The 22,596-nt window shown below is 51.3% G+C and overlaps 1 protein-coding gene across 5 annotated transcripts in view; it reads left to right on the plus strand.

Moving 5' to 3' along the window:
• The window catches only part of NWD1 (NACHT and WD repeat domain containing 1), a 62,478-nt gene that overhangs the window by 15,509 nt on the left and 24,373 nt on the right, over positions 1-22,596 (plus strand). For all 5 annotated transcript variants that reach the window (XM_019797100.2, XM_034657995.1, XM_002912710.4 and 2 more), the window contains 7 exons: positions 3,142-4,414; positions 10,035-10,238; positions 11,247-11,406; positions 12,008-12,125; positions 12,798-12,956; positions 17,448-17,645; positions 20,504-20,626. In XM_019797100.2, the coding sequence (XP_019652659.1) occupies positions 3,142-4,414; positions 10,035-10,238; positions 11,247-11,406; positions 12,008-12,125; positions 12,798-12,956; positions 17,448-17,645; positions 20,504-20,626 (2,235 nt within the window). The remainder of the gene's footprint in view (positions 1-3,141; positions 4,415-10,034; positions 10,239-11,246; positions 11,407-12,007; positions 12,126-12,797; positions 12,957-17,447; positions 17,646-20,503; positions 20,627-22,596) is intronic.

Here is a 22,596-nt window from a genome sequence, read left to right on the forward strand (position 1 = left end):
CTCTCTCTCCCTCCCTCTGCCCCTCCTCCCGTGCTCTCCCCCTTTCTCTCAAACAAGTAAACAGATTTTAAAAAAAGAATTCCCACTTGAACGAACAAACAGAAACTTCTTGAAAGTCGCAGAAGCACAAAGGCATGCTCACAGCAGTGTCTCAGAGCATATTTCCAGCCCCTTGCTCAGTTTTCTTCCTTTCAGCCTTTTTATTTGGAAATAGTCACAGGACATTGCAAAAAAAAAAAAAAAAAAGTAGGAAGTAATTCCATGTACCCTTCATCCAGTTTCCCTCAAAGGTAGCATCTTGCAAAACTAAAGTGCAATAATACAACCAAAAAGTGGATGTTGTGACAACCAGACAAAGTGTCACTTTTTTAAAAAAAGATTTTGTTAATTTATTCATGAGAGGCAGAGGGAGAAGCAGGTTCTCTGCGGAGCAGGGAGCCCGACATGGGGCACGGTCCCAGGACCCCGGGATCACGACCTGAGCCTAAGGCAGATGCTTAACGACCGAGCCACCCAGGCACCCCTGACGAAGCACCACTTTTCCAGACATGCATTTGCGCGTGTGCACGTGCACATGTGTATTTCACACTAAGAAATTTGAACACCTGTGTAGCTTTGAATAACTGCCACAGTCCGTACACGGGACTATTTCCTCACTGTGTAGGTCCTTCCCACTACCCCTTTAGAGTCCCGCCTGGCCCTGCCCTCAGTCCCCAGTCCCTGGCAACCAGTAATCCATCTCCATCTCTATCATTTGTTATTTCAATGGTGTTATAGAACGGGATCGCACAGTCTACAACCTTTGGAGATTGGCTTTGTTCCTTTGGCATAACGAGCTCAGCTTTTCACAAGTGCTGTTTCATAGAAGATCCTGCCGGTAGCCCCATCAAGGGTAAACTAGTACAGGGGCGCCGGGGTGGCTCAGTCGGTGGGGCGTCTGCTTTTGGCTCAGGTCATGATCTCAGAGTCCTAGGATCGAGTCCTGCATTGGGCTCCCAGCTCAGCGGGGAGCCTGCTTCTCCTTCTGCCTGCCGCTTGGCCTGCTTGTGCTCTCTCTCTCTGACAAATAAATAAATAAAATCTTTAAAAAAAAATAAGGTTAAACTAATACAGCCATGTTATGGGAGAGGAAACAAATTCAGAGAGACACAGTGATGTGACCAAGGTCACACAGCCTGCTGGTGCCAGAGCAGGTGGTCTGACATTGATTCTTGCTGAGATGTGTCCCAGAAGGATCCCGTTTCAGGACTGTTAGTTGCCTTTATCCCTGACTTCCATTCGAGGGCCTGAGGGGGTGTCACTCCAAGGAGGGCTTTTGAGTGGCTCCTATCTCTGGCTCTGAGATTGAATCCTGTCTCCAAGGGCCTGACTTGCTCAGCTCCAGAGACCTGGGAGCCTCTGCTGAGCCCAGGGCAGCTTAAAAAAATAACTCCTCAGGTCTGACTGCTATTTCAAAACAGTGGCCTCCGAGGAGAAATCAGTGTCTGCTCTTGGCTCTGGAAAATACAGGTCCTCAGGGCAGCTGCTGTGTGCTCTGGGCCAGGGGTCAGCCAACCATGGCCCAAAGGCAAAATTCGGCCCACCACTTGTTTTCATGAATAAAGTTTTATTGGAACACACTTGACATACTAACTCGCATGTTATCTATGGCTGTTTTCACACTACAACAGCAGAGTTGAATAGTTGTAACGAAGGCCATTCGACCCGTGAAGCCTGAAATATTTATTACCTGACCCTTTACAGAAAAGCACGCTGACCCTTGCTCTCAGCCTCCAGACTCATTAAAAATTTTCTCCCTGGCCCCCAAACATTTGCAGCAGCTTTCCGTGGCCTCAAATGCCCTTCCTGCCCTACTCCACCCAGGATGGACAGATATTCTTTTCTGCCGTTTGTCCATTTATGTGTCCATTTTTTCACTACGACTGGAATAACCATTCCACAAAGGCAACAGGGACCTTTGGGCATTTTTCTCACTGCTAGACATCCCAGTATGGAGAGCAGAGGCTGGCACAAGTGTTTGTTGAATGACTATGTGATGACAGAGGCACCCAAAATTGACAACATTGTTTTTTTTTTAAACTGAAGTGAAATTCACATGGCATGAAATTAACCTTTGTAAAGTGAAAGATTCGCTGACATTTAGTGCATTCACAATGTTGTGCAATCACCACCTCTATCTAGTTCCAGAACATTTCCCTCACCCCCAAAGAAATTCCATATTCATTAACGGTCACTCCCCATCCCCTTCCCCCAACCCTCAGCCCCCGGCAACTACCAGTCTGCTTTCTGTCTGTATGGGTTTGCCTGTTCTAAACATTTTGCGTACATGGAATCAGACAGTGTGGGGCCTTTTGTGTCTGGCTTCTTTAACTCAGCACGATGTTTTCAAGGTTCATCCATGCTGTAGCATGAATCAGGGCTTCATTCCTTTTTATAGCTGAGTACTATTCAGTTGTATGGATGGATCACATTGTGTCTGTGCATTCACCATTTGATGGACCCTTGGATTGTTTCCACCTTCAAGCTACTGTGGATGATACTGCTGTCAACATGGGTGCACATGTATCTGTTTGCCTATGTTTTCAGCTCTTTTGGGTTCATACCTAGAAGTGGAATTCCTATAGAAACTCCATATTTAACTTTTTGCATCTGATGGTATTGTTTTATGATGGGGCTACTTCTCACATCGAATCCCTGTGCTGCCTATACCAAGGTTTCTTTGATTAATAATGACTAAATCAGTGCTATTCTTGGCCCCGCCCCGGCCCAGCAGCGTCAGCATCACCTGGGAGCTTTTTGGAAATGCAAACCCAGGGGCCCCACCCAGACCTCCTGAATCAGAACTCCTGGAGGCAGAGCCCACCCATATGGGTGTTTTGAGCCCCCAGGAGACTCTGGCAAACTTTAGTCCTCTGGCCAAATCTGGCCCACTGCTTGTTTTTGTGAATAAAGTTTTATTGGAACACAGGTGAGTGCATTAGTTTGCATATTGTCTATGGTTATGCCAGGTGACTCCAGCTCACACTAAGCAGGAGAATCAATGTCCGCACCTGCCAAATATGTTTCTCAAGTGTCCCCACCTGGGCCAGCTGATCACACAATGATGACCACACTCTCTTCCCATTTCCCCCACTTTTTCAGTCATTGAATGGGAGATAGACCGGGGCCTGCTGAGCTTGACAGACGGAGACCAGGGGGCGACCATCTTCTTGAGAGAGATCCAAGACCTCAACAAACACATCCTGGAAGACTGCGCCCTCAAGATGGTGGACCGGCTCGCAGACGGCTGCCTGGACACGGATGCCCAGAACCTTCTCAGTGGCCTCAAGGGACGCATTGCCGACGTGCAACCCGGAGTCCTCAAGGCTCACCACCTGCCATGGAGCCGAGACCTGGTGAACCCCAAAAACAAGGCTCATGCTCGGTACCTGAAGGAGCTGGGGGAGCAGTTTGTGGCCAGGGCTAACCACCAGGTCCTTGAGCACCTCCAGGAGCTGGAGGCGGGCCGGCAGGAGCTGGCGTGGCTCTACCAGGAGATCCGCCACCACCTGGGGCTGAGCGCCGAAGCCACCCGGATCTTCTGCGGGCGCCAGGAGCTCCTGGCCCAGCTGGGGCAGCGGCTCCGGCAGAGCGACGGGCGGCCGCACTCACCCCTGGTGCTTTTTGGGCCCCCAGGCATTGGAAAGACAGCTCTGATGTGCAAGCTGGCGGAGCAGATACCGGGACTGCTTGGCCGCAAGACGGTGACCGTCCTGCGGCTTCTGGGGACGTCCCAGATGAGCACCAACGCCCGGGGCCTCCTCCAGAGCATCTGCTTCCAGCTCTGCCTGGCCTACGGGCTGCCCCTGCCCCCGGCCCAGGTCCTGGAGGCCCACGCCAGGGTGGTCCAGTTCTTCCACACCCTCCTCCACACTGTCTCCTGCCGAAACTTCGAGTCCCTGGTGATCCTGTTGGACTCCGTGGATGATGTGGATTCCGTCCGCCGCGCCCGCAGGGTCCCCTGGCTGCCTCCCAAATGCCCTCCGAGGGTCCACCTCATCCTCTCAGTCTGCTCAGGGTGGCAGGGGGTTCTCGACACCATGCGACAGACGCTGACAGACCCAGAGGCCTACTGGGAGGTGAAGCCCCTCTCTGGAAACCAAGGGCAAGAGATGATCCAGCTCCTGCTGGCATCCTCGAGGAGGACGCTGAGCCCAGAGCAGAGGGATCTGCTCTGGGCCAGCCTCCCAGAGTGTGGGCACCCGGGACGGCTGAGGCTGGCCTTCGAGGAGGCCCGGAAATGGGCCTCCTTCACCATACCTGCCCCTCTGGCCTCCACCGCTAGGGAAGCAATGCACCAACTGTGTGCCCGGCTGGAGCAGACACACGGGCAGCTCCTGGTGGCCCACGTGCTGGGCTACATCGTGTCTTCCCGGTAAGTCTCTGTTGTCTACACCCTCCTTGTAGTTGAGACAGAATTCATGCACTCGCCCCTCAGGACTCAGAACAGAAATGTCTTCTCTCACAGCTCTGTAGGCCAGAGTCTGAAGCCAAGGCATTGACAGGGCCACGATCCCCCTGAGGGCACTAGGGGAGAAGCTGGTCTAGGCTTTTCTCTTAGTTTCTGGTGTTGCCAGCCACCCTTGGCCTGTAGACACATCCCTCCCGCCGCTGCCTCTGCCCATCTCGTGGCCTCCTCCCTGCCGGCCTTCCTGGCCCAGTTTCCCTCTTCAGGGCCCACTCAGATCTAGAATGACCTCATCATACACTGATGGCTCCTCTCAAGAATGTTTTCAAATAAGGTCACCTTCCTCGGCTCCAGGTGGGCATGACCTTTGGGGGACGCTATTCAACCCAACGCAATTCATGTATCATAAAGTTCGATCTTTCAAAGTGTATGGTTCAGTGACATTGGGGACATTCACAGTGCGACCGCTGCCCATCTCCAGAACATTCCCATCACCCCAAAGGGAAACCCCATCCCCATTAGCAGCCACTCGCCACCCCCAGCCCTTGGTGGCCCCCAGCCTGCTTCCTGTCTCTATGGGCCTGCCGGTGGTATTTCTTTTGTACAATTTTTACTTTGAAATACTTTGAGGGGCGTCCGGTTGGCTCAGTGGGTTAAGCGTCTGCCTTCGGCTCAGGTCATGATCCCAGGGTCCTGGGATCAAGCCTGGAATCCGGCTCCCTGCTCCCTGCTTCTGCCTCTCCCTCTGCCCCTCCCCCTGCTCATGCTCTCTCTTGCTCTCTCTCTCTCTCTCAAATAAATAAAATCTTAAAAAAAATAAATACTTTGAAATTATAGACTAGTGGAGGAATTCCCATAGTACAAAACTACTGCAAAGACTGGCCCACACAGCACGGGTTCTCAGGCTGGGCACTGCTGATACCGGGGGCCACATCACTGTCCTAGGGGGCTGTCCTATGCACTGTAGGCTGTCAAGCAGCGTTCCCGGCCTTGACCCTGGATACTAGTAGTACCCCTGAGCTGTGACACCAAACACTGCCTCAGAATATTGCCAAGAGTGCCCTGCATGCAGAGTAGCCCCAGCTGAGAACCACTGCCATACACCCTTCCCCCAGAATCCCTGATTGGCCGTTAGCTTTCTCTCTCCCTCCCTCCCTAACCCCCTCTGGTTTTCTTTCTTTCTTTTGCAAATTCATTACAGGCATTATTCCCCTTTACCCTTAAATACATCACATGTTTCCTGAGAGCAAGGACAATCGGAACCCCATGTCACTACAGGACAATGACAAAATTCAGGAAACACATCACAGATGCAATAATATTTTTTAAAGCACAGTTTACAGTGAAAATTTGCCGATTGTCTCAAAAACATCCTTTGCAGCCACTGCCCCCCTCTTTGTCCCCAATCCAGGATCCAAACCAGGATAGCATGTCACGTTTAGTTGTCAAGTTGCTTGGGTCTCCTTTAATTTGGAACATTCCACCATCTGGTTTTGTCCTTTTGAAGAGTCCAGGCCAGTTATTTGGTCGATGAGATGAGTGCTTCTCAACCCTCAATGGGGATGCTTATCTCGGGTCTTGTTTTTGCATAAAGAATTTGATTCAGCAGGTCTGGGGTGGGGCCAGTAATCCCATGTCCCCCCCCCCAACAATGCTGTTGCTGCTGGTACAGGGGACCACACCCGGGCTGGGGGGAGCAGTTTATAGAATGTCCCTCCATCTGGGTTGGTCTAATGTTTCCTCGTGATCACATCAGGTTGAACCTGAGGGATGCTCAGCCCTTCTCGGGCACAGATTTTTTTTCCCCGTTGTAAATCTGCAAGCTCGCCTCTGTATTTAATAGGCAATATTATAGAGAGATCTCAGAAAAACCTTTTTAAAGCCAGTTACCCTGAAGGACTGACCACCGGCATGCATGGACACTTCGGCCCAAGCTTGTTGCGTGGGAATCAGCAAAAAATCAAATAGGAAAATCCAATTTCAATGTGTTTCTAGAGCTTGAAGGACTGAATGCTTACATCTGGCTGCTCGGCCCAGAGAAAGTCTCAGGGCTGCACACCGCACACGTGATTGTCAGGAGCTGCTGCTCTGAGATGCCGGGTAGAGACAGAGACGAGTCAGAAATAAGGAGCAGGAGAGGGGAGTGTGTCCATCCCGCTGCCGGCAGCCAGACTCCGGACCCCTGGGAGGGCGGGGCGAAGGCCAATTAGCAGACACGCGGCAACAAAGCCAACACTCAAGCCCACCATCAGAAATGCTGGACAAGCTGGTTTTGCCTCTTTTCAGTTTCAGGGGCAGGTTTTTTTTCTAGACCTTTGTCTTTTGCCCCCATCAATCAAGAGGATGGTGATCAGACCAGTAAGGGTGGCTTTTTGTTTGTTTGTTTGTTTGTTTGCCAGACACAGAATCCCATTTACAGGATTGCATAAGAAGTAAGGGCTTTATGCCAAGGCCTGGGAAGAGCTCAAGGGATCCAGGACCACCTACCCACTGGCCAACTCCAGGGGGGCAATAGGCCTGATCTCATGCCATACCCCAGATTTTGTGACTGGTGCCCCCAGAGTGGAGGCTGAGCCTGGGTTCTCTAAGAGTACAAAGACGGACTGGGGGATGTTCTGGGTGAAGGGGTGGGCCATCAGGCCAACCTGATACAGTCTACATGGAGGAGGCAGGGTTGTCATGGGAACCAGAAAGCCACGAGAATCAGAACAGTTTCTCATCCCCTGGCCCTCTGGGTCCTCTCTGCCCATTGGCTTCTGTTCTGGACTCTTCCTTTGTTCCACTTGCCTCGAGCTTCTACTGGCATCATTAGGTCCCATTTCAGAGACCTGGCACCATCCCACTGGCTCCTTCTTGAGTCCTGATTCCAAAGTCAGGGGTGGCAAAAATAATTGACCTTCTCGGTCCCGCGTCTGGTCCAATTAGTAAAGCCGAGGGCCTCACAATGATTGGGTGGGGGGGACGGGAAGGTCGGACCAACCGTCCAGGGACTGGCAGGGCAGGTGGTTTAGAGAGGGAACCTGTACCTCTTGTTCCAGGAAAACACATCATGCTTCCCCCACGCAGTTAATGTGCTGTGATGGTGGAGAGCCCAGCTCTCAGAGCAGATCTAGGTCCTTCTAGGCCTGTGGTTCTTGCCTGGGGAGATTCTGCCCGCAGGGGACCCTTGGCCACATCCAGGGACATTTTTGGTTGTCACAGCTTGGGGGTGATGTTGCTGGCATCTAGTGAGCGGAGACCAGGGATGCTACTAAAATCCCTGCAATGCACAGAACAGTCCCCACCAAGAGTGATCCGACCCCAAATGTCAGCAGTGCGAGGCTGAGCAAAGCCGGGAGGAGCACACCTTGTGCCTTCCCCCACTTCTCTATCCAGCACCTGGCAACCATTCGTCTACCTTGTGGCTTTCTGTATCCCACGCTCTGAACGTGTCAAGTAAATGGAATCATACACTGTGTGGTCTTTTGTGACGGATCTTTCACTGAGCGTACTGTTTTCAAGGCTCATCTGTGTTGCAGTGTGTGTCCGTACTTTGTTTCTTTCTATGGCCAAAGAATATTCCATTGTATGGATACACCCCTGTCTTGGTCCATTTGAGCTGCTGTAACAAAAACGCCATAGAGTGGGTGGCTTAGAAACAATTTATTTCTCACAGTTCTGGAAGGCTGGGGAGTCCAAGGTCAAGGTGCCAGCAGATACAGCATCTGGTGAGAGCTGGCTCCCTGGTTCATAAATGGGCATCTTTTTGCTACGTCCTCACGTGATAGAAGGGATAAGGGAGCTCTGTGGCGTCCTAAGCCCACGCATGGGGTTCCACTGTGATGACCTCGCCACCTCCCAGAGGCCCCACCTCCTAATACCATCACCTTGGGGATTAGGACTTCAACCTTTGGCTTTGGGAGAGACACACACTGAGTCCGTAGCGACGACATTTTGCTCCTCCGCGCACCCGTGCATGGACGTTTGGACTGTTTCCACCAGCTATTGTGAATTATGCCGCTCTGAACATGTGTGTGCAAGTTGTGGTTTGCACACCTGTCCAGAGGGAGATTTTAAAATAATAAATCAGATTCAGTTCCTGCCCTGATTAACCCTTCCAGTGACTTCCCGCTTTGAGAAAAGTATCCAGCCGCCTTACCAAGGCCGACTGGACCTGGCTGTCTTCCACCCCGTGCCTGGAGCACCCTGGCCCCAGATCTCACGCCAGCCCCTTCCCTTCCACCCAATCCCAGCTGCGGTGACACCTTCTCAGAGGGACCCACCTCCTCCAAGAACTATCTCTCTCCCCGCCCCCACCTTGTGGCTCTTTTTCATGTGACGTGATTTACCTTCTTCCCAGCCATTGGTGTTACCCAACTTCTGTGTGCTCTTTTCCTGTTACTTCCTACCTGGCTCTGTGGATGAGAAGATAAGCTTTGAGGGGGGGGTGGAAGCTCTCTGTCGCTCAGGAGTAGCATGGTGCCTTGTGCAAAGCCATCACTCCATGAGTAATGGTTAAACAAACATGCCAGTGGTTTGTTGATGAGCCATTGACCGCCCAGGACCTGGCGTCTGCTTCTCTGAGAATGAATGGACTGGCCCGGCCCCTCCCCAGAGGGCCCTGTGCAGAGACACGATGCACACCTGCCGAGTTGTTCCATCCTGATCAGGTGGGACGAGCCATTGAACCTGAGCCTGAAAGGAGGGGCCCCAGGCTTGATGTGTACTGAGGGGGTGTCAAAGAGTGGGAAAGAAGCTACTATTCTGAAGGAGGGGGTTTCTGCGAAGGCACAGGACCACACAGGGGTGCTATCAAATGGACCCCCGAGGGGTGGCTCCCAGGAATTCTGGTTTGGAGAAAACTGTTATTTTGTAGCTGGGATTGTCCAAGATGATTGATCTTGCAGAAGAGACCCCAGGGGACACCCACCGTGTTATACACTGGAAAACACGAAGCGAGCAGGTGTGCTGTATATGTGGCAGGTGTTCTGATCAAAATGAAGATTTCGATCCACATCAGAGAGTTAAACACACACACATGCAGGTTGCCCACTGAAGCCAGCCTCCCTCTTTCCCTTGCTGCAAAGGGCGCTCTGATTGCTGTCCACCCCGGATGAAATGTGCAGGCAATTCCAGTTTTTCCAATTTGATGCTGTCAGGTATTAGGAAGTCCCTTGCGATCCGGCACCGAAACTCCATCACTCATTCCCTTTAGGGCCGCTTCCCTTCTCTCACTCTGTCCTTTCTGGGGCCTGGAACCAAGGGCGAGGCCAAGGTGGGCATGGTTGATTTCTGCATTATTTTTCCAAATCACCCCCTGTCTCCCTCTCTATGCTGCCTGACTCACGTGAGGCTGGGGAGAGGCTGGTTCATGGCCCTGCGGGTGTGTGTGCAGCAGGAAAGAGCAGGAAGGTCTTACTCAATGGGCATGGCTGCAGCCGGGCATTGGTCCCTGCTGGGCAGCGTCCAAATGCAGACCCTTGGGGTGGACCCTTTGGTGATGGGCGGGATGCTGTGCTCTTGGCCACATCTCCCTGTCCCTGGGCATCTGCACCCCCCAACCACAGGAGACACAGCGTGTCCCAGCGCCCGTCCCTCCTCCCCACAGGCATGGGCTCTCGGAGGCAGAGCTGAAGGACGTCCTGTCCTTGGACGACGAGGTCCTGCAGGTGGTGTACCAGGACTGGAGCCCGCCCAGCAAGGAGCTGTTGCGTTTCCCACCCCTGCTGTGGGTGAGGCTGCGCCGGGATCTGGGCCACTGTTTGGCCCGGCGGCCCGTGGATGGCTTCACGCTCCTGGCCATCGCCCACAGGTGGGTCCGGCATGGTGGTAATGCTGCCTGGGCTTCCGGGAGTGAGGGCTCGCTCATCAGGCCAGGCTTCTCCTCGTTCCAGATCCTTCTTTTATCCCCGTTCCCAGTGAAACAAGGGCGCTTTGGACAGCATTCAGGGCGTTCCACACCACTGACTCTGATACAACTAACTTGCTTTTTAAACTGAGGACACATTCCCATAACATAAAATTCATCCATTTAAAGTGTGCAATTCAGTCACATTGAGTACACCCACAGTGTTGTGTAACCATCACCTCTAAATCTTTCCAGAACAATTCCATCCCCACAAAAGGACACCTGGTCCCCATCAGCAGTCACTCCCTATCCCCCCACCTCTCTGCCCCCAGCCCCTGGCACCCACGAATCCGCTCTCTGTCTCTGTGGGCTTGCCTGTTCTGGACGTTTCATATACATGGAATCACACAACATGTGGCCGTTAGTGTCGGGCTGCTTTCCTCAGCATAAGGCTTCCAAGGTTTACCCATGATGTAGTGTGAATCAGGGCTTCATTCCTTTTCACGCCCGAGTAATACCCCATTGCGTGGATGGACCACATTTTGTTTATCTGTTTAGCCACTGATGGACACTTGGGTCACTCCTTGGGATTGTGGTCAGTGCTGTCGTGAGCACGTGAGCACAAGTTTTCTTCTGAACACCTGTCTCATTTTTTGTTTTTTTAATTCTTTCGGGTCTATACCCAGGAATGGAGTTGCTGGGTCCTGCAGTACCTCATTTGAAGTTTAATTTATTGAGGACTCCAAATGTTCCTTTTCAAATTAAATATATTTAAGGGCAAAAAAGGAAGTTGGGCCAATTTATAGATGAATATTAGGTAACAAGTAGGACAGGTGGTCGGCAGAGCCAGCAAGCATCCGACAGGTGGTCTAGGAGGGACCTGCATTTGGGGACAGCTTCCTGGAAGGCTGGTGGCCCCCTCTGAGCTCACCCTATCCCCCAGGCCCACAAGCCCATGTCCCCTCTCTGCAGGCAGCTGGCCGAGGTGGTCCAAGAGCGCTACCTGCCTGGGCCCGAGAGAGCCAAGAGGCACGGAGTCTTGGCTGACTTCTTCTCGGGGGCCTGGAGCCAGGGCACCAAGAAACTCATCACTCTGCCACTGGTGGGGAAGCCCCTGAACCTGGACCGTAAGGTGAGGTGTCTGTCTGGGACCCCTGCTCTCAACCTGCAGGCCCCACCCTGCTGTGCAGGCAAGGACCACCTTGATCCTTCCTTCTTTGCCACCCAGGAGCCCTCCTGCCCTTCTTCCCTTCCCATCCCTTCCCTTCCCACAGAAAGCAGGATGTCCCCTCAGCCTCTGAGCATAATGGGGGGGATGGGGAGCAGCAGATGAAGAATATGCCCCCCACCCCCAACATTCCGGGGTACAGGGTAAGAATCACAACATTCAGGAGCATACAGAACCGCCCTGAACTCCTGGAACCCACCCCCCCCAGGCCTTTGCACATGCCATTCCCTTGCCCGGGAATACCACTGTTTTCCGATAGGGCTCCCCAGACAAACTCCTACTTAAACTCTGAGACCCAGCTCCAATGCCCCTTGGACTCCCTGAGCGCCAAGTTCCTCCCTCTGCCCTGGCCCTGCCTGGGGTGGGCAAGGGGCATCTCTGTCTGGAATTGTGTCCCCGTCCCCTCCAGTGTCACCCGCGTGTGGCGGCTTGGCCCGTGTTTGTGGAGTGAATGAATGAGCCTGTGTCATCACAGCCTGACTGCCAGCCCCCTCCTCCCCTACAGGTGGCCCCTCAGCCCCTGTGGTTCTCAGACACGGTGGCAAATCTGCGGAAGCTGAAGGAGTTGCCCCATCACCTGGTGCACTCAGGCCGCATCGAAGAGCTGAAACAGGAGGTTCTGGGTAGGAGTCGCGCCCGTTGCAGAGGACAGGGAGTGGGTGCCAGCCCTCCGCTGTGCTCCCGCCTCCCGGGGCTTGGCAAGGGTAAAGGGCAAAAGCCAGAATCCTTGGCTCCTCCTAAGACAGTGGCTCTCACCAGGGGTCATTCGGTGCCCCCCCCCATCAGCAGGGGACACCTGGCGAAGTCTGGGGACGTTTTGGTTGTCACAGCTGGGGGAGGGGGCACTACTGGCATCTAGTGCTAGTTGATAGTGCAGAGGTGAGAAATGTGGACTTAGAATGAGACCCTGTCTTTCTGTCTATCATATCTATCATCTTTCATCTTTATGCCTCCATCTATCGTCACCTGTGTACCCATCCACCTATCCATCCATCTTTCTATTTGTCTGTCTATCTAGCCATCTGTTCCTCCCTGTGATTCTCCACCCAGGGTGGTTCTGCACCCAGGGGACTCTTGGGGCAATGTTCCTGTTTTTGATTATCATGACTAGGGAGGCGCTACGGGCATCTGGTGGGTGGGGGCCAGGGGTGCTTGTCAGTACCCTACAGTACACGGCCCCGAACACCCGCTGTGCCGAGGCTGAGACCCCCAGAGAAACGGACAGGTGAGAACCCACCTCCCAGTGTGCACCCGAGGGAGGCACGTGCCCCCACGACGCCCCCTTCCCCCCACAGGCAGCATGAACTGGATTTCCTGCCGGGGCATCTCTGGGGGCATCGAGGGCTTGTTGGACGACTTTGACCTGTATGCCCCTCACCTGGACTGTCCCGAGGTCAGCCTGGTCCGGGATGCCCTCCAGCTGTGCCGCCCGGCTGTGGAGCTCCGAGGCATGGGTAAGTAGGCCCAGCCGGGGGCTTTCACTCTGCACTGACTTCTAGAAGCCCATTCTCCTCACTGAGCCCCTAGCTGGATTTTCATTAACCCGCACAACTTTCCTGTCTACACATGCAGGGTCTCTAGAATTTTGAATTGAACCTGGAAGAGCTTTGGAATGAAAACTACCCAAGCAGTGTCCACTCCCTTCCCTGGCCCCACACCTTTTTTCTAGAAAGGGCCAGAAAGGAAAAATCTCAGGCAAAAATTGAGGAAATTATGTCAGTATTTAATATCACAAGAGAGAAAACACATTCCTACAATATTTTTTTATTGATAACATCCAAAATACAATCATAATAATCGAACATGACTTTTTTTTAACATGAGTCTACTCAAGAGAAAGGAAAGTTTTTGCTCTAGGGGAAAATGTTTTGCTTAATTGGGGTTCAAAGTCAGCGTTTCCTGCCACCCTGTCCATTGCAAATATTGATCTGTAAAAACCATCTTTAGCTCCTGGGGTAAGCCATGGGGCTGGGTTTGGTCCACTCTCTGCCCTAGAGCTTGAAGAATCTCTGATGTTCTGTCCAGGATGGTGTTTCGTTGGTCTGTTTTTATCTTCATTTTTTAAATTGTGGTAAAATACACAGACTATAATATCTACCATTGTGACCATTTTTAAGCGCACAGCTCAACGGCATTAAGCACGTGCACAGTGTTGTGCAAACATCACCACCATCCATCCCCAGAACTCTTCCATCTTCCAAACCAAGACTCTGTCCTCGCGAGACACCAACTCCCCACCCCCACCTCTAGTCCCTGGCACCCGCCATCCTACTTTCTGTGTCTATGAATCTGACCACTGTAGGGACCTCGTATCAGTGGAATTGTATCGTATTTGCCCTTCTGTGACTGGCTTCTTTCACTCACCATGATGTCCTCCAGGTTCATCCGTGTTGTATTTCCTTCATTTGCAAGGCTGAATAACCTTGCATGGTAGGGATGGACCACATTTTGTTTGCCCATTCATCCCTTGATGGACACATGGGCTGTTTCTGCCTTTTGCCCATTGTGAATAATGCCACCGCGAACACGGGTATACAAATACCTTTTCAAGACCTTGCTTTCACTTCTTTGGAGTACACACCCACAAATGCAATTGCTAGATCCAATGGTAATTCTGATTATTTTGTTCTGAGGAACCACCATTCCATTTTCCACAGTGGCTGCGTCATTTCACATTCCTACCAGCAGAGCACAAGGGTTCCAATTTTTCCACATCCTTACCAGTACTTTTAATTTTCTGATTTTGTTCTTTTGGATTTTTAAAAATTTACTTACTTGAGAGAGAGAGAGAGAGAAAGAGAGAGAGCGGGGGAGGAACAGAGAGGGAGAAAGAATCTCACGCAGACTCCATGCTGAGCGTGGAGCCCTGTGCAGAGCTCGATCTCACAACCCTGAGATCACAACTTGAGCCAAAACCAAGAGGCGGACGCTTCACTGACTGAGCCACCCAGGCGCCCCAATTTTCTGATTTTTAAAAAAAAAAATAATAGTTGGGGCGCCTGGGTGGCTCAGTCGTTAAGCGCCTGCCTTTGGCTCAGGGCGTGATCCTGGCGTTATGGGATCGAGCCCCACATCAGGCTCCTCCGCTGGGAGCCTGCTTCTTCCTCTCCCACTCCCCCTGCTTGTGTTCCCTCTCTCACTGGCTGTCTCTCTCTCTGTCAAATAAATAAATAAAATCTTTAAAAAAAAATAATAGTCATCCTAATGAGTATGAGGTGGCCAGTGTACCTTTTTTTTTTTTTTTTAAGATTTTATTTATTTATTTGAGAGAGGGAGACAGAGCACAAGCCAGGGGGTAGGGGGTGGGTACAGAGGAAGAAGGAGACCAGGCTCCCCACTGAGCAAGGAGCCAGACGGGGGGCTCCATCTGAGGAACCAGAGATGATTACCCCAACCAAAGGCAGCTGCTTAACCAACTGAGCCACCCAGGGGCCCCCAGGGCGGTTTTTATTATACAACTCCCATGTGGTTTTCATTTGAGGGTTTTATAAGGAGTTTTATAAAGGTGTTTAAGTCCCTATATCCCTTCTGGGGCTCCCTTGGAGCTTAACCAAATGCTCCTCCTAGGAGAAGCCTGTCCAGCTACCACTGAACCTGAACCCCCCCCCCCCGGCTCCCCAGTCCCTGCATTCTCCAGCACCGCACCCTTTCTCCATCTGTTTTAGCTCTTAATTATTATTTCTGCCGGTTTTCTTTTGTATCGCCTATGGGCCCCACCAGACTCTGAGCTCTGTGACGGCAGGGGCATCACCCACTTGCTCCCTGCCAAATTGTCAGTCCTACCGGTCCTGGCCAAGAACTCAGAGTTTGAGCCCCTCTGTGTTGATTCAAATCGGGCTTTTCCACTTACTGGTGGTGTGACCTTGCAAGTCCCTTTTGCTCCCCACCCCACCCTCCACCTTGCTGTCCTCAGTCTTTCCATCTGCAAAATGGGCATGCTGGTCATCCTCCCTACCTAGAGCTTCAAGGAAAGATACACAGGTCAATTCTTGCAGAGCCTGTCCCCATGACGCCATCCAAGGGTCCTAATACTGTCACATGATAGCATCAATATTGTTGAGGTGAACGGCCTTGGACGAGCCATTTCTGTTGTTGTTGTTGTTGTTGTTGTTTGTTTCTTTGGCTTTTTTGTTGGACAAGTTAATTCTGCATGGAGCCTCAGCTTCCATCATCCGGAAAATATGGGATTGAACTAAAGTATGTCCCAAGTGGGAGACGCTGGTGCCCACCATCAGTCTGGCCTTTCTTGTGCATTCATGCTCAGCAGTTGTAAACCTCACAGGGAGTGATTTACCAGGAAAACAGCCTTGGGAACAACTGCCCAGTTTGAGGGAAGATTTAAAAGCCCGGATCACGGCATGTTCTTTTCAACAATCCTTGATGGACAACCTGTGGCTTGCCCTGCATGAGAAAGTGTAGGAATCAATGTTGCCACCAGAGGTCGCAGCTGGCCAACCTTGAGTGGTGAACGTGAGTTCCAGCACATTCCAGGACTTTGAGCCTGCTCCACAAAGCCCACCCGATTTCTCCTATTGCCTCAGGCTCTGGTATGATTTGGTGTGGTGCTGTTTCTGACCCTATTTTTATTTTAAAAGCTGATATTTTGTTCATCATGGGTTTGGGGGGCATTACTTTTGATTTTTAAAAATACTGCATTAAAATAGTATTTATTTGGATGGTGGTTTTGTGGTGCCACCTTAAATTTTGCAGCCATGGTGAGTGGGGCACTTGCCCCTGGTCCTGACCTTGTCTCATTTCACCCACCAGCAAACCGAGGCACAGGGCATCATCACCATTGCCCCAAACCCCACAGTTAGGACAAGACAACAACAGGGACAATGAACCACCTGCCCTCAGTGTCCCTGGTCTTCATTCGAGGAAGATTCCTGCCTCTTACTGGCTGTATGACCTTGCACAAGTTGCTTAACCTCTCTGGGCCTCAATTTCCCCCTTTATGAACTTGGCATAATAGTGATGATACCTCTGTTGTGGTAGGCAGAAAACACTGCCCCCCTCCGAAGACATATTCACTTCCTAATCCCTGGAAGCTGTGACTCTTGTTTTATATGGCAAATGGCCTGATTAAATTAAGGATCTTGAGAAGGAGTGTGGGGCTATGTTGATCCGGTGGAAGCTGGTGGCTCAGGCTCCAACAGTGAAAGAATTCACCTGAGGCAGAACAAAGGAGATAGAAGTTTCGAGAACAAAGGAAACAAGTTTCGAGAACAAAGGAGATGGAAGTTTATTGAATACACCCCAAGGGAGCTTTGGGCAGGACCACACAGGGGAGGCTGTCTGCCCCAAGAGAGTGGGAGGAGCTGTATTTAAAGGGGAAAGGTCAGGCGGTATGGGACATGTGGGAATTCCCTCCCCCCGCCTTTTTTTTTAACTGTGCCTGGTTGTCAGGAGCCCTCTGGTCAGCTAGGGCTTCTGGATAGTTTGTGGTGACTCGCCTGATGGACCTGTCTTCAGCTCAGTGGTCGCTGTGGGCCCCTTTCCTGCTCTGCATTCCATTGTTCAAGCCCCTTGCCAAAAAGCAGCCTCTACAATTTACTGGGTGTCTGTGATGTTCTAGGAGCTAAGAACACAATGAGCAAGACAGACATCATCCCTGTTCTTGGGGAAAATCAAGATCTAGGGTAGTGAGGGAATAAACACACGAAGCAATGTCAATTGCAGCTCTAATGAGTTGGGGGAGTGCGGCAGGTGGATCAGAGGGCTGGGCTGGAGAGTGCTCTATAAAGAAATAACCCTTGAGCCAAAATGAGATATTTAGCATGAGAAGGGGAGGGCAGGAGGTGTTCCAGGCCGAGGGAACTGCCTGGCCAACAGGGCTAGGAACCACCTGGTGCCCTTGAAATAGGGGTGAGTATACTTGGAAAGGACAGAAGGAGTCTGGAGAAGATGGAGTGCCCTTCCCTTAACCTGAGTCCACTTTGTTGCAGAGAGGAGCGTCCTGTATACAGAACTCCTGGCCAGACTCCATTTCTTCGCCGCCTCACATCCAGCACTGGTGGGACAGCTGTGCCAACAGGCCCAGAGCTGGTTCCGGGTGTGCCCCCACCCTGTGCTCATACCCCTCGGGGGATTCCTGCAGCCCCCGGGAGGACCCCTCCGGGCAACCCTCACAGGCTGTCACAAGGGTGAGTCTCCCCCCACACAGCAAAAGTCCTGCCAGGCCCCGTCGTGCCTGAGGGCAGTGGACAGGGGATGGCAGGCGGATGGCAGGTGTTTCTGGCTGCTCTCTGGGGCTCCCCTCTGTTGGTAGGGAGGCCCCGAGGGTCCCATCAGGGTGTGCCCTTGCTGTCTCATGCTGACTCTACTGTCTCTGGGCCCCAGGGACCGTAGATTAGTGTTGTAAATACTGCTAATGAGCCCAGAGCAAGGGGATGCTAACTGCCTACAGATAGTTTCTGTGATTCACCAGCTCGTGCTAGTAAGTCCAAAAGGTAGGAATTGATGCCTGACGGGCCCCTGAGAGGCTGGTGGAACTCATAGATTCCACCCCCTCCCCCACCCCGCCCCCACCCCTCCCCAGGTCACCAGAACATCAAAGAGACAAGACAGCCTTGTTCACTCTGTATGTTTTGCTTCCCTCCCTCCTTCGCTCCCTCCCTCCCTTCCTTCTTGTCTGTCCTTCTGTCCATCCATCATCCATCCATCCATCCATCGTCCACCCTTCCTTCCTTCCTCCCTTCCTTCCTACATTCCTTCCTTCTCCTGTCTGTCCTTCTGTCTATCCATCATCCATCTATCATCCTTCCTTCCTTTCTTCCTTCCATCCACCCATCAGTCATCCATACTTTCACTAGTTATCTTCTTTCCATCCCTCTCTCCACACCACTCATCTTTCCATTTCCCTCTCCTGGACATCTTCCATCCACTCACCCCTCCAGCCATCTATCCACCCAGCCATTCATCAGCTCGCCCATTCATCTATCAGTTGATTGATCCATCTACTCATCTCACACCCATCCATCCACTCACCCAGTTATCCAGCCAGCCATCTAACTATCCACTCATGCACCAGTCTACTTCCACTCCTCCATCCCCTCATCTGCCCACCCATAATCCTTTGCATTAATTATAAGGCCACCAAATAGAAAATTAACTTGTGGTTCAAATGTCAGTTAATGCAACTCAGGCCAACTCAGGCCTTGTAGGGAAAGCTACATTCCCACAGCACAGAGCTTCCAAAATAGAAATTCTAAGAGACTAAGTATGATGCATGGAGGAATTGATTTAGGGACAGCTGCTTGAATGCTGTGTTAAGAAGCGTTCTGAGGCCGAATCTAGTTTCCTGGGTAAGGCTCTATATTTATTAGGTTACAGATTCAAATGATATATAATAAAGGAAAAGATAGCAGTAACTTAAGTAAAATAGCAGTTCATTTCCCTCTCACATAACAGTCCAGGCGTAAGCAGAGGTAAAACTCCAAGTCTCCAAGGGGTCAGAGACCTAGACTCTCTCAGTCTTGTTTGCTGCCATTTTCAAGGCGAAACCTCCATTTGATGGTTCAAAATGGTTGTTCCCGCTCTGACCCACACCATGGCATTCCAGCCAGTGGGAAGTGGGAAGGGGAGGTGGATGGCACATCTCTTCTCTTTGAGGGCGTGCTCTGGAAGCAGAATTTGTCACCCCTGGGAGGAGGGTCTCATTGGCAAGAACTTGGCCATCTCCAGCTGCAAGGGAGCCTGGGAATTACGGGGTCAGGGTGAGGGCGGACTCCACTAATACCTGTGTGCTGCGGGCTTGGTTACAAAAAGAAACACAACAGAATGGCCCCGGGGGACAAATCACAGATAGTGCAGTCACTGATTCGTGGTGTCTACCGGAGCATAGGCGTAGGAAGTTACAGTCAGAGCGAAGTTTTGTTTTTGCCATCCCTCCGGTGGGGAGATGTTCTGTGTTTTGGACCCACCGTGCCTCTCATACAAGCCCCAGTCATGTCGAAGCTGAGAAAGTTTCTACCCACTCTGGGTTTCAGTTTGGTCATTTTGTAAATGAAAAGTTTGAGTTCACATTTCCAAGGTCACACCGTAAGTGACCAGAACAGAAAGAAAGAAAGAAAGAAAGAAAGAAAGAAAGAAAGAAAGATCCCATGTCCTCACTCCCTGTCCCAATGAGGCAAGAACAAAATCCGGGCTTCTTAGACTTGGACTGGCTCTGATTTCAACACTTCTCCCATGACTGTTTTACATCTGGGGAAACTGAGGCACGAAACAGGGGAAGGAATTACCCGAAGGTATTTAGAAAGTCTGGCCTCCAGCTACCTGGGCCAGTGTTTTCTCCCGTGTAACTTGGTGCCTCTCTCTCCTCAGCGATGTTTCAGTCAGGACCCAGCAGCGAGCCCTGGGCTGGGTTCGCCCAAATTATTGGCAGATGTTTTGTTTCTTTGGAGCACCAGCCTTTATTTTTTCATACATGTTGAACTCAAAGAGAAGTCAGAAGCAGAGTCCTTGTTCTCAGCCAATATAATTCCATCTCTGCGTCTTGTCCAACTAGGGCAGGGTTTCTCAACCATGCACTTTTGACATTTGGGACTGGGTCATCCTCTGCAGGGGGGAGGGGGGCATCCTCTGCACTGAACGGTGGTCCGCAGCACCACTGGCCTCCGTCCACCAGATGGCAGTAGCACCCCGCTTCCCAGTTGTGACAACCAAAAATGTCTCCAGACATTGCCCAGTGTCCCCTGGCTCCAGTCATTCCCCAGGAGCAGAATCGTCCCTAGGTGAGAACCACCAAACTTGAGAGACACTTATGACCTCGATGTGATTTGGTCCCTAAGAGCAACATAAACATTACAGCTGAGATCTGAATCTGGCCTTCGACAGCGCTCGCTTCAAAATCCTGGCTCTGCCACTTTCTAGGAGTGTAGCTCTGGACAGGGAACTGAATGTGTGCCTCAGTTTCCCCATCTGTGAAATAGAGGCCCATTAGAGGACCCCGTAGCTAAGCACGGGAGCTGATGTGGTCACTGTTGTGTCTGTGTGGCTGCAGGCATCACTGCCATGGCATGGAGCCTGGAGGAGAAGCTTCTGGTTGTTGGCTGCCAGGACGGCATCGTGGCTGTGTGGGACATGGGAGAACAGCAAGTGATTCACATCCTAACTGGACACACAGGTGAGGCTCGGAAAGTGGGGTTTGTCAACTTAGTCATCAAGATGAATGAGATTTCGGGGCGCCTGGGTGGCTCAGTCCATTAAGCATCTCACTTCGGCTCAAGTGGTAATCTCGGGGTCCTGGGATTGAGCCCCACGTCCGGCTCTGTGCTCAGTGGGGTGTCTGCTTGTCTCTCCCCCTCTCCCTCTGTCCCTTCCCCCACTCCTGCTCTCTCTCTCTCTCTCTCATAAATAAATAAAATGTTCTTTAAAAAAAGATAAATAATGTTTCAATGCCATGTTTTAAAAAATCAAAATTAATGCAAAAAATCCACCGTGAATAAATATCAAGCTGTCTTAACGACAGGATCAGCAATAGGGCTGTGCCAAGCCATATGGGAGCCAGAGGCAAAAGGGAAACTCAGTAATCTGGCACCTGCTTAAACTTGGCACCGGGGATGAGCGCCTCGCTCGCCTTACCTTAATCCTGGCCCAAGTCAGACTCCGGTATTTGGGAAGGCAAAATATAGTTACATATTGTAATGAGGACAACAGGGTGTCATCAGCAACAGTAACCAAAGTGACCCACTTAGGGCAGTTAGGTAAGGCATTTCTTCCAGCGGGGACGATTCAGCCAAGACACAAAGGGTGCAAAGAAAGAGGTGGGCGGAGGGCAGAGGGGTAGGGAGAGGAAGAGCATCCCAGGAATGGGAAGCAGCCAGTGCAAAGGCCCTGACGGGGAAGGAGGTTGGCGTGTTTGCAGAACAGCAAGGAAGACATGAGGCTGGAGCTTGAGACATTGTATCAAATAGAAGAAACAGTCACAAAAGCCCACATCGTGGATATGATTCATTTATACAAAATGTCCAGGACAGGCGGATCCAGAGAGACACAAAACAGAATAGCAGTTGCTAGTTGGGGAGGGAGGAATGGAAAGTGATTGCTCATGGGGATGGGATTTCCTTTTGGGGTGATGGAAATGTTCTAGAATCAGATAGAGGTGATGGTTGCACAACATTGTGAATTATTATGCCACTGAATTGCACACCTCCAAATGGTGTACATGATAGGAGAGAAAGGGAAGAGAATGCCAGGTTTTGAAAATATTCTAAATTTAGACCGTGCCGATGGTTGCCCAGCTCTGTGACCATACAAACACCAATGAATTGTACCATTGTCCATGGAATGGGTGAATTTTATGTTTGTGCATTATATCTCAATAAAGTTTTTTTTAAAGATTTTATTTATTTATTTATTTGAGAAAGAGCGAGAGAGAGCATGAGCTGGGAGGGGGAGGTAGAGGCAGAAGCAGACTCCCTGCTGAGCAGGAAGCCCCACGTGGGGCTCGATCCCAGGACCCTGAGATCATGACCTGAGCTGAAGGCAGACACTTAACCCACTAAGCCACCCAGGTGTCCCTCAGTAAAGGTGTTAAAAAATATTATATCATTGTGAACCAAGTATATATACTGTTTCATCATTTTTTTCTCAACATTTGGCCATAATCATTCTTTTCTTTCCACTGACTCTTTTTTCAACAACTTTATTGAGTTGTAATTGGCATACCATTCCACCCGTGTTAAGCGTAGGATGCAACAATCTTTGGTAGATTTACTGAGTTGCACTACCGTCACCGTAATCCTAGAACTTTCCAGCACCCCAAGGAGTTCTCTTTGCACTGCCTGCCCACTTGATAGTCCATTTCCGCCCCCACCCCCAGCCCCGTGGCAACCACCGAGGTGCTTGCTGGGTCTATCCACTTGCCTTTTCTGGACATTTTGTGCAGATGGAATAGTACACGACGTGATCCTTTGGTGCACTGCCCGGCGTATGTGAGGCTCGTCCTTGCTGTGGCAGGTGGCAGTAGTTGGTCCTCTGCATTGCCGAGTCCATCGTTGCATGGAAGGGACAGCCTGTGTTTATCAGTTGATCACATTGGTTGAAGGACATTTACATGGTTTCCAGTTTGAGGCTGGTATGAGTCTCACTGCT

The sequence above is a fragment of the Ailuropoda melanoleuca genome, chromosome 4 (genome assembly GCF_002007445.2).
Source record: "Ailuropoda melanoleuca isolate Jingjing chromosome 4, ASM200744v2, whole genome shotgun sequence".
Classification (NCBI taxonomy): domain Eukaryota; kingdom Metazoa; phylum Chordata; class Mammalia; order Carnivora; family Ursidae; genus Ailuropoda; species Ailuropoda melanoleuca.